This window comes from Trachypithecus francoisi, unplaced genomic scaffold, assembly GCF_009764315.1.
Source record: "Trachypithecus francoisi isolate TF-2019V2 unplaced genomic scaffold, Tfra_2.0 Lachesis_group10, whole genome shotgun sequence".
Taxonomy (NCBI): domain Eukaryota; kingdom Metazoa; phylum Chordata; class Mammalia; order Primates; family Cercopithecidae; genus Trachypithecus; species Trachypithecus francoisi.
In genome coordinates this window covers 113,493,960-113,511,765 of record NW_022681455.1, presented here as the reverse complement: position 1 = coordinate 113,511,765, position 17,806 = coordinate 113,493,960, and the positions used below count along the sequence as shown (strand labels likewise).

General features: G+C 46.3%; 1 protein-coding gene and 1 long non-coding RNA gene across 4 annotated transcripts in view; one reads left to right on the top strand and one right to left on the bottom strand.

Moving 5' to 3' along the window:
- Positions 1 to 5,818, bottom strand: part of LOC117088021 — an 18,425-nt gene extending 12,607 nt beyond the window's left edge. Inside the window, exons 1-3 of the long non-coding RNA XR_004438976.1 lie at positions 5,734 to 5,818; positions 4,533 to 4,699; positions 3,973 to 4,363 (exon numbers count right to left, since the gene is read on the bottom strand). This is a non-coding gene — a long non-coding RNA (uncharacterized LOC117088021). The remainder of the gene's footprint in view (positions 1 to 3,972; positions 4,364 to 4,532; positions 4,700 to 5,733) is intronic.
- On the top strand, positions 5,598 to 17,806 carry CHST4 (carbohydrate sulfotransferase 4). 3 transcript variants are annotated; one of them, XM_033218937.1, is made up of 2 exons: positions 5,598 to 5,806; positions 16,461 to 17,806. In XM_033218937.1, exon 2 carries the CDS (start codon positions 16,479 to 16,481, stop codon positions 17,643 to 17,645), a length of 1,167 nt encoding a protein of 388 aa, XP_033074828.1. In that variant the 5' UTR covers positions 5,598 to 5,806; positions 16,461 to 16,478; the 3' UTR covers positions 17,646 to 17,806. The 3 variants fall into 3 exon arrangements, with proteins under 3 accessions (XP_033074828.1, XP_033074829.1, XP_033074827.1); XM_033218938.1 differs by having other exon boundaries at positions 5,645 to 5,990; positions 16,527 to 17,806; XM_033218936.1 differs by having other exon boundaries at positions 5,645 to 5,990.

Genomic DNA, 17,806 nt, shown 5'->3' with positions numbered 1-17,806 from the left:
AAAAGATGGGAGAATGGAGGTAATCATGGCAATCTGCCACACACAGACCAGAGTGCCTAACTCAGCCTAGGGACATAAGGAATGGTTTCCCAGAGAAGGTGATGCTGACTTGAGTTGAATCTTGAAAGAGAAGATGCAAGTTAGCCAGGCCATAAAGGAGAGAGGGCGCTTTAAGCAGAGCAACCCACATGAACCAAGAGCTTTGGAGATTGAAGTGCTTTCACATCTTTACTTTATGTGATGCATACGCCCTGCAGCTATTAACCTTTCTGCAGTTTCCTGTCTGGAATGTAGATGTGAGCCCTAGATGTGCACAGCTGTCTCCTGGCCATGAGGCAATAAGCATGAAGTTGATGGTCTGTAGAAATAAGTCACCCGATGGCATTCTTGAGCCACTGTATCCGCCCCAACTGTATGACTACATGACTTCATGTCACATAGGTCAACACCCAGGAACTTCTGTGATATCCCCTGGAGAACTACCTAGTCCTTCAGTGCTCCGTGATCTATCTCCTCTTTCTTCCTCAAAACTCTTTTTTTTTTTTTTTTTTTCTCTGAGACTGAGTTTCACTCTTATTGCCCAGGCTGGACTTCAATGGCATGATCTCGGCTCACCACAGCCTCCACCTCCCAGGTTCAAGCAATTCTCCTGCCTCAGTTTCCCAAGTAGCTTGGATTACAGGCATGCACCACCACACCCGGCTAATTTTGTATTTTTAGTAGAGATGGAGTTTCTCCATGTTGGTCAGGCTGGTCTCGAACTCCCGATCTCACGTGATCCACCCGCCTCGGCCTCCCAAAGTGCTGGGATTATAGGCATGAGCCATTGTGCCTGGCCCAAAGCTCTTGTTCCTTCAACCAAGCTGACTCCAGATGCTTTGCATTGTTTGGAGAAGTGGTGATGTGGTTTCTCAATGTCTAGAGTTTCAACAACACCTCTACCCTGGCCTCCACATCACCATTGCCAAGAGTAAAGAGGGAGCACCCTAGCCTCTCCCGCCAGGTTCTTCACACTTCCCTTTCCCAAGTTTTCAGTTTGGCCACCACTATCTTCCTGGAGGCCATCATTATCTGTTATTATTTCCTTTATTCTGATTTATGCCAGTCACACAAGTAGCCCAGGATCCTTTGTGTTTCATCCCAAATCCCAAATGGCTCCAAACATCTCATTTTCTGACCCCATCCCCTGACACCCTCCCCATCCCCTGACACCCTCAATAAGTCATTGTTGGGATCCACAAAATCCATCTTTTCTCAAAGTCTCTTCATTTCCTCTTCACTTTCTTGCTCTAAAGGAAACTAGGTCTCCTTTGAAGACACTGCTTTCTCTGCAGTCCTCTCAGGTGGTGGTTGTTTCTTTCTTACACTCCACAGTGGAATAGGTGTTCTTGTTCTTCATTGCTGCTTCCAGATTATTCTGGCTCCCTCCTTCTTAAACCTTTCCAGCTTTGACTCTGATATTAACCAGATTATCCTGCCCTCATTACAGTCATATGACCCCTGCCATTCTCCAACTCTACTCCTGGGACAATTCTGCGTGAACTCAATATCCTTAGATGATACTTTCAAAGCCCTGATGTCTCAAATCCTTGACCTCCTCACTCCCAAGCAACTTGCCCTCCAACTTAGCTCAGCTATAAACTTTCTGTCCTTCTTTCTCCTCTTAACCATCTTAGAGTCCATGGTTCATTATTATAATTATACCCTTGAATATCCCCTAGGCTCCCTTGCCTCTCTAATACTTCATTGTACTTTTCCAGAAACGCGGAGGTCTTACTTAAATCTAACTCTCCACCTATCCTCACACAAGAAGTAGTAGCCAAACATGGTTGGAAAAACTACACACCTCTGCTATCTGCTTTCACTTTAAGTTTATGACCACTGGCCTTCAGCTTCACTCGTCTATCTTACTTCATTACCCTAGCACAGTCACTGACGTATTCTCACAGATTGCCATTCCATATCTTCCTCTCTCTCTCTCTTCAAGCTTCCATAACTCCTTCCCCATCCTCAGTCTCAGCTGACAACCTTATCCCCTCACTCACTAGGAAAATAAAAGCAATAAGAAGGGAATTTCTACAAATTCCCAGCACATCATCTACCCACCTACCTGCAACCTCCATTCCCCGAGTTCAAGTTAATCTCCTGCCTCAGCCTCCTGAGTAGCTGGGATTACAGGTGTATGCCACCATGCCCAGCTAATTTTTGTATTTTTAGTAGAGACGCGGTTTCGCCATGTTGGCCAGGCTGGTCTCGAACTCCCGACCTCAGGTGATCTGCCCGCCTCGGCCTCCCAAAGTGCTAGGAATACAGACATGAGCCACCACACCCGGCCGAGAGACACCAACTCTGAAAAGGTGCCTAACTAAGCATCTCGAGGAATTTGTACTGTGTCTCTAATGAGCTCTCTTGCAGGATTTGCATCAGGGAAATGCTGGGGATCCGATCCATCCTAGGAAAGATCACTGTAGCTGCAGGGTAGAGTGGGAAGGCTGGAGGGGGTAAGACTGGAGATATGGGAAAAAGTCAGAGGCTGTTGGCAGAAATTCAAGCAACAAACAAAAAATGGAAAGGGAGACCAAAGACAGTGGCTGTTGACAAAAAAAAGAAGGAGGGCAAATGTGACAGCTATTTAAAGGCTATTTTACCTTTAGACAGACATTGGTGATGAATGTGATACATGAGGTGACAGTCCACCGGAAGACACACTGATATTCTCCCCAGATTTCCTCTCCAGAAACTCCTTGACTAAATCATCACGGGTCACCTGAAGCAGTCTCTGACAGTTTTTGGAAGACCAGGAATAGAATTTCAGGAGACTGATTCCAGATAAAGCCACAATATGTAGCAATGTTATGTTCCTGAACCATTAAAGACATACAAGGATGCCTGAACTTTACTAGGAACTCCTGGCTCATTATTTCCTATTTTCCTATCCTCTCTTCCCTTCAGAGGAGCAACAAGAAAGCAAAAACCAGTGAAAAACTTAAGACTGTGTTCATTTTTCTGCTAATCTTGATCTATTCTAGTCCAACTTATTCTCCCACTGTTGAAACAAATATTTCTAACACAGATAAGGGACATCCTATTGCTGGGGGATTCCCTACACAGATGTCCACCACCAGGGCCCAGCTCAAGGAAGCAAGTTCTACTGAAAGCAATGACCCATTTGATAATAGGATTTACAGCTACCCAGATTTCCTTCCTGGCTTGCAGACACTTCTTCCAAAGGCGCTGGCTCCCTATGATGCTAAGATCCAGTCTCTACAGCCTTCAGAAACTTAGCCAAACTACAAATCCCTCCAGAATCTATTCTCTAAACTCAGCCACTTAGCCAGTGACCTACTCAGGCCTGACACTGGCTTTGGTAAGCAAAACAGGGTTGGTGACCAATGTAGGGAGTGACATGTTCCTCAACCGTTTCAGGCCCGGACATCTGCATTGCAGGCTGATGCTCAAAGTAAAAAAATGAGGAATGCTAGAGCCCCTACATGAAAAGAAACTGAAGGAAGCATCACTGTCCTTTTAGTGTTAATAGGGACAGAAAAGATATGTAGGTAAGTGTGGAAGTGAAGAAACTGCATTCTCATTTAGAGTGATGGTCAGGGTAAGGTAGCAGAAGTAGGTAGTGTAATCAGCAGAAAGATCCTTTTGACCCCTGAGAAAATCAGAGTCTACGTCAGTAGCTGACCCCAGGCCTCTTCACCACTCAGGTGGGTCCCCAGACAGTAAAGATAGTAAACTTCCAAGGGCAAAGATGAGAACAGCCACTTTGCTGAATAGTGGTCCCCAGGAGACAATTGTCTAAATCACTTCAAACACACAGCCTTTTGTAGGGAATTTAAACTTGGGATTCCTTGGCATTGCACATGATTTTGTGTTTGTAAATGAGCAACTGTACGTTTCTCTACAGAGGTCTATATCTGTTATCAGATTTTGGAAACTCAAAAATAAAAAGATTAGATCTCTTACTTGACTGCATGATCCAATATGGTAGCACTAGGCACGTTTCAGGTGGGCAGTGGCTACTGTATAGTGCAGATATGGAACATTTCCATCATCACAGAGACTGCTATTGGACAGTGCTGCCTTAGAGACGTGGACTGCAGGACATCCACAGGAAGGCCTGGATATCAGACACCAACATTCAAATGTCTTCCCAGTGCTGTGGAATGTGGTAGACCCTTGGAAGTCCAGTATCTGAATATGCTGGTCACCATCGTATACTAGTGACCAGATGATGCCTTTCTTTGGCTGATGGCATTCTGCCAGTATGAATTCCTAGCAAGGGAAAGATGGCAGGTGATCGGAAGTACTTGGGGTTATGGTGTATTTGAGTGACCTCACTGTATTTAGGAAGGTTCTGAAAAAACATGAAAAGAACATTAGAAAACTACAGGAGTCCGGAGTAAAACTACAGGAGTCCCCCTTTATCCACAGTTTTGTTTCCCAGTTTTAGCTACTCATCATCAACCATGATTTGAAAATATTAAGTGGAAAAATTCCAGAAAGAAACTTCATTTATTACATACTATTCTGAGTAGCGAGATGAAGCCTTGTGCCATCTCGCTCTGTCGTGCCAGCACCTGAATCATCTCTTTGTCCATAAAAGCAGAACTACCAACTGCCCAGTTCCAGCGCTTCCAGTTACACCTCTGCCCAAAGTCCTTCACTGGAGGAAGAGAAATTTCTCTTCTCTCTGCCAGAGAGAAACAGGAAGGGAGGAAGAGCCACACAATTGAAATCAATTCACGGCAAGCACCACAGGTTCTTGTCATTTGTGCTTAGTGGACTCAGCTGATGGAAATCGGCAAAGATCATCCCAGAGCTCACACATCCCTGCCTGCTCTCTCTCTTCCAAGGTCTGGAAAAGCAACTGGCAGCTGAGTTGTGCAGGGGTGGGGAGGCATTATTATTCGATAATAACAACCACTTTTTAACTCTTATATTGTCATAATATTGTGTTAGGAGCTTCATGCATTAATCCTAACATTCACAACAATACTGTAAGATAGATATTGTTACCCTTATTTAACACTGATAATATTCTAGGGCTCAAAGAGGTCGTATGACTTGCCCGGCAAGATCTTGGACTTGAAAGTCTGAGGCTTCCATTCTCCACCACAATTCACGTTTATTCATGGGCATCCATTGTTTCAGACTCATGATAACCGTGTAAAGTAGCACAAAATAGGTATGTGATTGGCCCAAGGGCACACAGCAAGGGAGAAGTTGTAATCTTTAATGATAACTTGTTTCTTTTTTCCTTAAATGGGATTTTTTTTTCTCCTGTACCACCAAGCCAGTACATCTAAGTCCTCCCAGAAAATATTTATTACCTCTTGTAGAAAGGGTGAAGATATTGAATATGACACAGAGGCTGAGAAGTGTTACCTCCCTAAACCCAGGGTGGAGAGAACAGGCAAGTGCAATGCAGGAAAGAACTTTCACATTTTCTCCTCGGACATAAGATAAGGTCTAGGAATCAGGTTTGAGATTTTGTAGCCTGTCCAGTTGTAAGTGTCAAGAAATTTCCCTATCAGCCTCATCTACTAGCTCTCCTGGATCTCTCTCCCTCTTTCCCTACCCCCCGCCCTACTCTCCCCCAAGGGAGTTGACCTTCACAGTTTTCAGGAGTCAACGTTCCAGGATGCCTCCAGTCTGGGGGAAAATGCTTCCTCCTTTGCTTCTCCCAGCCCACCTCAAGCAGTCTCCCCACCCCTCGAGTCTCACCTCGTTAAAGTGTTAAAGCTGTTACTTTCACAGCTTCCTGGGAGCGAGTGCTTTCTCAAGCCCGTCTTGCAAGGTGGGTCCTTTTTTGTTTTTGGCAGAAGGGAGAGGACAGTGAAATGTGCTCTGAGTAGGGACGGTTATGCAAAAGCAAGTAGGAGGAGGAAGCCAAGAGGGGAGTTGGTGAGTCAGAGGAGAAAAGCGCACGGCCCGGCTAGCAGTGAGCCTCTCAAAAGCAGCAGGGAAGCCCAAGCCACAAGGTAAGGAGAGAATTTCTGTGTATGACTCCAATGCAGAGCCATTATCCCAGAGCTGCTTGAGCAAGAGTAACAGATAACCTCTGGCAGCTAAGCTGTAGATTACAGTGGCGAAGGCGGTTTGCATAGAGGGGATAAATCAGATCACCTGGGGAATTTTCTGGGGAAAATAAAACACAAGCTGCTCACCAGCAGCCCTGAGCCCCGCCAGCTCTATCCCTAAATGGGTCCAAAAGAGCTCAGAAAGCAGGTCAGGCTGTTCTGATGTATATTTTGTAGATGGTCCCCTGGTGCAACGGACTCGTTCAGATCCTGGCTTTGGAGCTCACATTTCTGTACTTCCTGCAGCTTCTCCTCTGTTTTCTGCTGGGGAGTGGAAGGCAGGAGGTGTAAGGAACTGTAGGTTTTCTCTAGCTCAGGTGAGGGATAGTGTGATCATTGAAAACTCTCAGCTCTGGGACCCCCAAAACCTGGGTTCTGATCCAGAAAGGGCTATTATCCCGGCTAAGCCAATCAATTAAAATTTAGTTGACTTATTCTGAAAAATGAGGAAATGGCTCATCACTGTCTAAAATATCTAACTGGATCATTATCATAACTGCAGCTAAAAGGGCTTTAAAAATGTGGAACACCATGCCCATGTGCAATATGATTACGTGATGGTGCCAGCATATCAGCTAAGGTAGAAGATACGTCTATCGTGCATGGCCTTGGACAAGTTTGAAACTTCTAATTAGAACTGAAATACTTTTCTATGTGTAAAATAAATGTAATATTGTCAATGAAAAGAGTCAGACTCTGTGACATATTTGAAGAGATTTATTCTGAGCCAAATGTGAGTGACCATGGCCCGTGACACAGCCCTCAGGAGGTCCTGAGAACATATATCCAAGGTGGTCAGGGTGCAGCTTGGTTTTTATACACTTTAGGGAGACATGAGACTTCAATCAAATACATTTAAGAAATACATCTGGCCAGGTGCGGTGGCTCGCGCCTGTAATTCCAGCACTTTGGGAAGCTGAGGCAGGCGGATCACCTGAGGCCGGGAGTTCAAGACCAGCCTGGCCAACATGGCGAAACCCTGTCTGTACGAAAAATACCAAAAAAAATCAGCCGGGCATGGTAGCAGGCACCTGTACTGCCAGCTACTCGGGAGGTGGAGGCAGGAGAATCGCTTGAACCTGGGAGGTGGAGTCCACAGTGAGCCGAGATCCTGCCATTGCACTCTAGCCTGGGCAACAAGAGCAAAACTCCATCTCAAAAAAAAAAAAAAAAAAGAAAGAAAGAAAAAAAAAGTACAGGTGGGAGGTTCCAGCTTAGAAGTAGATTTAAAATTTTTCTAGTTGATGGTTGAGTTTATCTAAGGACCTGAGATCAATAGAAAGGAATGTCTGGGTTAAGATAACGGATTGTGGAGACCCAAGTTCTTATTTGCAGAGGAAGCCTTCAGGTAGTAGGCTTCAGAGAGAATAGGTTGTAAAATGTTTCTAATCAGACTTAAGGTCTGTGTTGGTGCTAATGCTGGAGAGGTATAATGAGGTATGTCAGACCCCCACTTCTTGTCATGGCCTGAAACAGTCTCTCAAGTTAAATTTTAAAAAGACCCCTGGCTGAGCACAGTGGCTCACGGATGTAATCCCAGCACTATTAGGAGACTGAGGCAGTGGATCACTTGAGGTCAGGAGTTCGAGACCTGCCTGGCCAACATGGCAAAACCCCGTTTCTTCTAAAAATACAAAAAATGAGCCAGGCATGGGATTAAATGGGCGCGTGCCTATAATCCCAATTAGTCGGGAGGCTGAGGCAGAAGAATCGCTTGAACCTGGGGAGTTGAGGTTGCAGTGAGCCGAGATCGTGCCACTGCACTCCAGCCTGGACAACAGAGCAAGAATCCATCTCAAAAAAAAAAAAGAGTCCTGACTGAGGAGGAAGTCCTTTCAGATGGTTGGGGGGACTTAGAATTTTATTTTTGGTTTATAATATCTTGCTCAATCTTCCTTTCTGGGTTTCATATAGTAAAAAAAAAACTGTACAATATATGTTCACTTGTCATTTGTTGATAGATGTTCCTTGAGCACCTACTATGTGCCATGCACTGTCCTTGGCACTAGTGACACAGCCCTGGCGGGACCCAGGTCCAATCCTCCTGACACTGTCTAGGGAGAGTTTGCTATATGGACACCCTTTACCCAGGTGCCTATATCCAGAGGTTTCCCAGGTCTTCAGGCTATTTGTGAGGATGCCAGTTTCCCCAATCCAACCCCATTCTCTCTCTCTTTGCTCAAGGTATCTTCTGCTGTATCTAATTTCTACTTGTAAGGGGCATAATCTCATGGGAAGTGTAAGTTAGGAATGTATCCAGTGACTGGAATCCAGACTTCTCAAATTAATATCTGTCTGGTTTCCTGCCCCTCCTCAGAATTTCCCATTTTGTCTCTACAAGGCTACATGGTACCGATTTGGGGGACACCTATAATTCAGCCCTCTCTAATCAGCTGCTGCTTGAGGTAACCCATCCGGCACCTTCGTGGTTCCTGTGCCAAACATAGATTCTCCCTTCTCACCACCCCTTTGGTGGTGTTTTCAAGATCCTAAGGTTCTCTTGACTCCTCAGAAATGGCTGTCCTTTGTGTTTTAAGATGATACCGCTCACCTATCACTGGGGCAACATGTTTTTAAATTAATTTTTTGGGGTGGTAATGACGGAATGTGCTGAGGTTGGGTTTTTTTGTTTTGTTTTTGTTTTTTGTTTTGCTTTGTTTTTTGCTTTTGCTTTGTCAGCCTAGTAACTGAGTAGATTCAAGCAAGGTAGCCTGTCACCCAGCAATGAGGTTTTTATTTTTTAAATGTTTTCTAAAACTAATTTTCATACAGGCAGGGAAAAATAATTTCCCTCCTGGTTTTAATTAATGCATGCTTGGTATAGTAACTGTTTTTTGGACTGAGGGTTACTGTGCCATATTGCATCTAACCCATGCCTCTGACTTTATTAGTAGTTTGGTCCAAGTAACTGAGACGGCATGGGTTATGTGCTCCCTGCTCCATGCAATAGCCTAAATTTTAGTCAGTGATGATGAAGAGTGTCCGTGCGCGTTTCAGAAAAGGATACTTACGTTTCATTCTCTTAAAGGAGCTCCTTTGGTTTTCTGCTTTCTAGCAATTACTGTGTGGCGGCTTTTTTTTTTTTTTTTTTTTTGAGACGATGTTTCACTCTGTCGCCCAGGCTGGAGTGCAGTGGCGCGACATTTACTTAGCAAGTGTTTAATGAGCCGAGCCCTGATCATTTGCAGAATTGTTATTTATCTGTAAGATAAGATACAGCCTTTCCCTTAAGCTATAGTGGCCCAGAGAAAAGAGAGGCACTCATACAGCCTTTTACTGTCAAGACGGAAGGCTGCTAACAGAAGGGCTGGGAAACAAATTAATCTCAGGAGGGGGCCGGTTGCGGTGGTTCACACCTGTGGTCCCAGGACTTTGGCAGGCCGAGGCGGGTGGATCACCTAAGATCAGGAGTTTGAGACCAGCCTGACCAACATGGCAAATCCCTGTTTCCACTAGAAATACAAAAATTAGCTGGGCATGGCTATAATCCCAGCTACTCGGGAGGCTGAGGCAGGAGAATCACTTGAACCCAGGAGGCGGAAGTTGCGGTGAGCCGAGATGGTGCCACTGCACTCCAGCCTGGGTGACAGAGCAAGACTCCGTCTAAAATATAAAATTAAAACAAAAAATCTCAGGAGGAAGAGACAGAATTTCTTTCAGGGAGAAGGCAGGCTGTGGTCAGATTCTTGAAGGAACAATGGCTGTCCTGCAAAAATCTCAGGGCTTTTAAATCACAGGGCAAGTTTGGAAGAACTGAAAGTTGGGAGCCTAAGGCACTAAAACAGAGGGGAGTGATGGGAAATCAAGACTAGGCCATGAAGGACCCCAGCTGCAAAGCGTGGGGATGTTTATTTAATCCCATATACACTGGAAATTTATTGAAGGATTTTTTAGGCAGGAAGTTGATAGACTTGTGCTTTAAAAAGATACTTTTGGACAGGTGCAGTGGCTCACACCTGTAATCCCAGCACTTTGGGAGGCCAAGGCTGGAAGGTGGCTTGAGGCCAGGAGTTTGACACCAGCCTGGGCAATAAAGCGAGGTCCAGTCTCTAGTGAAAAATGAAAAAATTATCTGGGTGTGATTGGACACACCTGTGATCCCAGCTACTGGGGAGGCTGAGACAGGAGGATTGAGAATCACTTGAGGCCAGGAGTTCAAGGCTGCAATGAGCTATGATCACACCACTGTACTCCATCCTGGGTGACAGAGTGAGACCCCGACTCTAAAAAAAAGATAAAAAAAGATTTTGGGCCAGGCGTGGTGGCTCACACCTGTAATCTCAGCACTTTGGGAGGTTGAGGCTGGTGGATCACTTGAGGTTAGGAGTTTGAGACCAACCTGGCCAACATGGCAAAACCCTGTCTCTACTAAAAACACAAAAATTAGCTGGGCATGGTGGCGGGCACCTGTAATCCCAGTCACCTGGGAGGCTGAGGCACGAGAATCACTTGAACCCAGGAGGCAGAGGTTTCAGTGAGCTGAGATCACTGACAGAGTGAGACTCCGTCTCAAAAAAAATAGTAATTTTTTAAAAAAATGTAAAAGGTAGTTTTGGGCAGCCATGGGTGATGGGGAGATGCTGAGAGACAGAATAGAAAGGTCGATGTCAAAGGCCACCCTAGAGACAAACAGCTGGGAATTCTGGCAATGGGAGAGCGGGATTCGAGGACACTATTGAAGAGTCCCCTTCCATGAAGCGCCCTGACTCGCATCACCTCGCTTCTGCCCAGGCCCAGGAGCATCTGCCTCTGCTGCTCATTACAGTCTTCAGAAACGAGTTTTGCCCAAGACACATCCTAAAGTATCCCCTGGCTCTCCGGCCAGCCCATCATGCGTCTAGATCCCGATGTGTCTTAAGGCTCAGTGACAAGGGATGGAACTTGCTTCACAAAAGCTACGCTTTCTAGCCAGGGCAAGTGCTCACGGAAAGAAAAATAAGTCAGAGGATTTCCACGGCATGCCTCAGAACCGTGGACAACTAACACCTGAGAACAACTAGGGGCAGTTAGAAGGCCCAGCTCCAGCTTGGGGAGGAAATGGGCTTCAGGCCAGCAGCAACTGGCAGGCAAGGAGGGCCCATAGCCATCAAGCCCCCGCACAGGACACAGAACTGGCCCCAAGTTGGATGGAGGAAGGGAGGGTGTCGCTTTGAAAGGTCTATTCTCCTAATCCCTAGGAAATGTTAGCTTTTTCCTAATTATAAGTCCTGCTTATAAAATTCTATCACCATTTCCTTATAAGTGTATACAGGTTAAGTTCTTCTCATTTTCCTCTCCTTTTGGTTTTGCTCTATTGCTTCCTATTTTTGTTCCAAATTTTTTCTCGTACTCACATTGCCCTTAGGAGAAGCCTCTTGCTAAAGTCACCTCTTCAGTCTTTGCGGGGAGGAAGGACATCCTTGGACCATGATCAATAATAGCCTAGTTTCTAATCATTTTCCTCTTGCACTCAAGTTTTAAGAACTAGGAGCACATCCTAGCTGGTTCTGTTCTTTTTTCTTTTTCTTTGAGATGGAATCTTGCTCTGTAACCCATGTTGAAGTGCAGTGGTACGATCTCGGCTCACTGCAAGCTCTGCCTCCCTGGTTCACGCCATTCTCCTGCCTCAGCCTTCCGAGTAGCTGGGACTACAGGCGCCCGCCACCATGCCTGGCTAATTTTTTGTATTTTTAGTAGAGACAGGGTTTCACCGTGTTAGCCAGGATAGTCTCGATCTCCTGACCTCGTGATCTACCCACCTCGGCCTCCCAAAGTGCTGAGATTACAGACGTGAGCCACCACGCCCAGCCTAGCCGGTCCTGTTCTAATCTACAGGGCTAAGACTACAGGGCAGGAATTACCACTCATTGACATTTTCCTGCCATATAGCAAGTGATTTTCAGGCATGAAGGTGAGATGATCCTCATTGGATCTTTTTGGCACATCCAGAGGAAAAGCACTGTTATTATGAATGGAAGAAAAGGGGTTTTTCTGCTATTGCACCCAAGGTTTGGCTTGAGTCATTTCATACTTCCCAGAAGGTTCAGGGGACTTCCAAGGAAAACCCACGAACTGGCAAAGCATGCTCTCCCTTCAGGAAGAAAGCTATAAGGGCCAAGAGTCTCCTTTGTGGCTGCCCAGTTTCTCTCCTAAAATCCACTCTCGCAGGTCTCTGGAGCCCTGGACATAGATAATAGTTTCTGATCAGTATGAAGGCTGCCTTCATACATGTGTGATCTTACATACATGTGTGATGGTGTGTGAACATAAAGGTCATCACTGAAGCATTTGAAATGGCAAAAGAGTGGAAACAACTTGTAAGCCCATCAATGAGGAAACTGATTAAATAAACTGTGGTTAATCCATATAATACTTCTTCGAAGCAACAAGGAACGAGGAACCGCTTTACGAGCTGCCCTGGAATGCTCCCTAAGACATATTGATAACGAAAAATGAAGGGCAGCACAGAAAGATAACTTGAATTTTTTTTTTTTTTTTTTTTTTACAGTTTAAAGAGGAAAAAAATTAAGAACACATACACATTTGAATGTTCTTGTGTACACATAAAGCAACTGAAAAGACACATTAAAAAATGAACTTAGGCTGGACACAGTGGCTCACACCTGTATAATCCCAGCACTTTGGAAGGCCGAGGCAGGCAGACCACTTGAGGTCAGGAGTTCGAGACCAGCCTGGCTAACATGGTGAAACCTCGTTTCTACTAAAAATACAAAAATTAGCTGGGCGTGGTGGTGTGCGCCTGTAGTCTCACCTACTCAGGAGGCTGAGGCAGGAGAATCACTTGAACCCGGGAGGCGGAGGTTTCAGCAAACCAAGATCACACCACAGCACTCCAGCCTGGGCAACAGAACAAGTCTCTGTCTCAAAAAAAAAAAAAAACTTAGTTGCTATCTGGGGCAAGATGAGAAATGGGCAGGTGAGGTCAGGTGCTGGAAGTAGACTTTTCACTGTACACTGATGACGAAACACCAGCTAGCAGATAAATAGCAGCTATCAGTATGTAAAGAAGAGAGGACTGATTTGTCAGCTAGTAAAATTCTTAGGTTTTCTTTCCTCTGGAAAAATACTATGACCCCTTTAAAGATATGTCACTACCCATGTTGACAAATAGCTCTAGAAGTTCCTAATTTCTGACTACAGGACTCCCTCACAGGCACAAGTGCTTGTCATAAGATCCCCTCCTGGCTGGGCGCAGTGGCTCACGCCTGTAATCCCAGCACTTTGGGAGGCTGAGGCGGGCGGATCATAAGTTCAGGAGATCAAGACCATCCTGGTCAACATGGTGAAACCCCGTCTCTACTAACATACAAAAATTAGCCGAGCCTGGTGGTGCGAGCCTATAGTCCCAGCTACTCGAGAGGCTGAGGCAGGGGAATTACTTGAACCCGGGAGCAGGAGGTTGCAGTGAGCCGAGATCATGCCACTGCACTTCAGCCTGGCGACAGAGCAAGACCCCGTCTCAAAAAAAAAAAGACTTCCCCTCCACAGTGACATATGTTTTGTTTTGTTTTTTGAGGCGGAGTCTCGCTCTGTCACCCGGACTGGAGTGCAGTGGCTGGATCTCAGCTCACTGCAAGCTCCGCCTTCCGGCTTTACGCCATTCTCCTGCCTCAGCCTCCCGAGGAGCTGGGACTACAGGCACCCGCCACCTCGCCCGGCTAGTTTTTGTATTTTTTTTAGTAGAGACGGGGTTTCACCGTGTTGGCCAGGATGGTCTCGATCTCCTGACCTCGTGATCCGCCTGTCTCGGCCTCCCAAAGTGCTGGGATTACAGGCTTGAGCCACCGCGCCCGGCCCACAGTGACATATGTTAAAAGCCTGGGGTGTGTCAGGCTGGGCTGCAGGCTGGCAGGCACTTTTCTCCCTCCTGCACACTGAATCTGAGAAAACACTTGTTTTAAATTCCAAGTCTGTAGATACTTTTCAAAACAATTCGAATCATGTGACTATTACCTATTAAAAACTTTTTAGGCTGAGCATGGTAGCTCATGCCTGTAATCCTAGCACTTTGGGAGGCTGAGGCAGGAAGATTGTTTGAGGCCGAGAATTCAAGATCAGCCTGAGCAACATTTTTTTTTTTTTCTTTTTTGAGACGGAGTTTTGTTCTTGTTGCCCAGGCTGGAGTACAATGGCACAATCTCAGCTCACTGCAATCTCCGCCTTTCGGATTCAAGTGATTCTCCTACCTCAGCCTCCCAAGTAGCTGGGATTACAGGCACCAGCCACCATGTCCAGCTAGTTTTTGTATTTTTAGCAGAGACAGTGTTTCACCATGTTGGCCAGGTTGGTCTTGAACTCCTGACCTCATGTGATCCACCTGCCTCAGCCTCCAAAACTGTTGGGACTACAGGTATGAGCCACTGTGCTCGGCCATGAGCAACATTTCAAGACCTCATCTCTGCAAAAAAATAAATAAATAATAAAAACTTTTTTTAAAAAATGGTATAAGACCTGCTACCACAAAAATAGCTGACCCCCAAATCCAGCCCCAGTTACCATCTGGAAATCTAGCCTCTATTTTTTACTAAAGCCAGAAGGGAGAATTTCTTGTGTATATGGTGATATACAAATGAACACCTTACTACTACTATGAATATTTTACTATGTGCAATAGCTATTCTCTCTCCCAATAGTTATTTATGTCAGAAGGTCACCCAGAATGACAAAGTCATGTGGGAAGGAGGTTAAAATCTCCCTTGGAATAACATTCTAGCATAGCACTGGGAACCATGGTCCTTTCACACAAAGCAAGCCCTGATTGCAAAAAATGTTGCCATCAGTCAGTATGAGACTTTGTACGAATCACAAAGTGAGACTCCTTTCTCTAGATATTTACTGTCTATCAACTGGAAAACCATCTTAATATACTTATTTTTTTTGTTTTATTTGTGGGTTTTTTTGGAGATGGACTCTCAGCCTTTCACCCAGGCTGGAGTGCAGTGGCGTGATATCAGCTCACTGCAACCTCTGTCTCCCAGGTTCAAATGATTCTCCTGCCTCAGCCTCCCAAGTAGCTGGGACTATAGGCATGTGCCAACACACCCAGCTAATTTTTGTATCTTTGGTAGAGACAGGGTTTTTGCCATGTTGGCCAGGCTGGTCTCAAACTCCTGACCTCAAGTGATCTGCCCAGCTCAGTTTCCCAAAGTGCTGGGATTACAGGCATGAGCCACTGCACCTGGCTTTAATATACTTATTTTGTTGGACCAAGATACTTTACTGTCACCTACAAAAAAACATTTTGAAAATAAATATCTAAATTCTTGATGGGATGGCACTCCCTAGGGTTGTGTGATACATGCTTGCCCAACTCTACTGAGCTGCCCTGAGTAGGCTGTCCCACGTAATCAAGCATGCCTCAAGCAGCAGTGTGGGAGTCATGGGTCACAGGTATCACCAGTGAGAGTGACACAGCTGTGAGATCTGTGGCACTTAGGTTGGCTTGCCATGCTTTCTTAGAGTTGGCAGGTAAGGAGACTCTAATAGCTCAAATAACTCTAATTCAGCTCAAATAGAGTAGACAGTTTATTACCTACACAGATACAAGGTCAACACTGGATCAACTCCCCATGGCCTTGGTCCCATGGGATGACACCAAATCAGAAGGATGTACTATCTAGGGCAGGGAAAGAAATGGGCAGGTGAGGTCAGGTGCTGGAAGTAGACTTTTCGCTGTATACTGATGTCAGAACACCAGCTAGCAGATAAATAGGTGACAGGCACCATGAGCACCTGGCTCTGCCTTTGAGGAGACAATTCCAACTAAAGCCAAGCAGTTGTACAGCCTGCAGCCCTATCCTTTGAGGGACTGGAGTGGAAAGTCCTGTGCTTAATTGCAGTGAGGGAGGGAGATGAGACACAGTCTTGGCTGCAGTCTCCCTTATGATGGAGGGAGGAGTAAGCAGTGGCCTCGAGGCAGTTCTCCACTAGGTGGCTTATCTCCCTCTGTTTCTGCAGGAATCACAAGGCATTCAACCAAGACTTGAGTTAGACTGAGGTAAAGCCTCCCCTACATGGCCTGTCTGAAGACATCCTTGTCGGCAGGGCACCATGATGGAGCCATTTCCTTATGTTGATTAAATATGGCTCAGTTCAGATATTTTTGGTAAACCAATGGGCAAGGCGGCTTGGTTTAGAAAGACCAGGAAGGAGGAATTAAAGACCCTGAAGGAGAATGTATCAACACACTAAGTGTAAAGGACAGGAAATGATTTGGAGAGGAATTGGCGCCACTGTTGGCAGGAATCCTCTGGCTTCCCATGTTGCTCCTTGGTGGAGGGTCAGAGAGCAGGTGGCTTTGGCCAGAAGGGGAATAGAAGGCAAACAGTAAAACAGCAGCCCAACCCCACCCTTTCTGTTTGTTCCTTAAAGGTCTGCCACTTTAGCACAATGCTACTGCCTAAAAAAATGAAGCTCCTGCTATTTCTGGTTTTCCAGATGGCCATCTTGGCTCTATTCTTCTACATGTACAGCCACAACATCAGCTCCCTGTCTATGAAGGCACAGCCCAAGCGCATGCACGTGCACGTGCTGGTTCTGTCTTCCTGGCGCTCTGGCTCCTCTTTTGTGGGGCAGCTTTTTGGGCAGCACCCAGATGTCTTCTACCTGATGGAGCCCGCCTGGCATGTGTGGATGACTTTCAAGCAGAGCACCGCCTGGACGCTTCACATGGCGGTGCGGGATCTGATACGGGCCGTGTTCTTGTGTGACATGAGTGTCTTTGATGCCTACATGGAACCTGGTCCCCGGAGACAGTCCAGCCTCTTCCAGTGGGAGACCAGCCGGGCCCTGTGTTCCGCACCTGCCTGTGACATCATCCCACGAGAAGAAATCATCCCCCAGGCTCAATGCAGGCTCCTGTGCAGTCAACAGCCTTTTGAGGTGGTAGAGAAGGCCTGCCACTCCTACAGCCACGTGGTGCTCAAGGAGGTGCGCTTCTTCAACCTGCAGTCCCTCTACCCGCTGCTGAAAGACCCTTCCCTCAACCTGCACATCGTGCACCTGGTCCGGGACCCCCGGGCCGTGTTCCGTTCTCGAGAACACACAAAGGGAGATCTCATGATTGACAGTCGCATTGTGATGGGGCAGCATAAGCACAAACTCAACAAGGAGGACCAACCCTACTATGTGATGCAGGTCATCTGCCAAAGCCAACTGGAGATCTACAAGACCATCCAGTCCTTGCCCAAGGCCCTGCAGGAACGCTACCTGCTCGTGCGCTATGAGGACCTGGTCCGAGCCCCTGTGGCCCAGACTTCCCGAATGTATGAATTCGTGGGGTTGGAATTCTTGCCCCATCTTCAGACCTGGGTGCTTAACATCACCCGAGGCAAGGGCATGGGTGACCATGCCTTCCAAACAAATGCCAGGGATGCCCTAAATGTCTCCCAGGCTTGGCGCTGGTCTTTGCCCTATGAAAAGGTTTCTCGACTTCAGAAAGCCTGTGGCGATGCCATGAGTTTGCTGGGCTACCACCACGTCAGATCTGAACAAGAACAGAGAAACCTGTTGCTGGATCTTCTGTCTACCTGGACTGTCCCTGAGCAAAACCACTAAGAGGGTTGAGAAGGCTTTGCCTCCACCTGGTGTCAGCCTCAGTCACTTTCTCTGAATGATTCTGAGCCTTGCCTACATCTCTGAGCCTTAACTACATGTCTGTGGGTATCACACTGAGTGTGAGTTGTGCCCACATATGCTCAAGCAGAAGGATTTTTTTT

What these genes read in the sequence shown, in the direction of transcription:
- CHST4 (XM_033218937.1), top strand. Translation starts at nt 16,479, where the DNA reads ATGCTACTGCCTAAAAAAATGAAGCTCCTGCTATTTCTGGTTTTCCAG.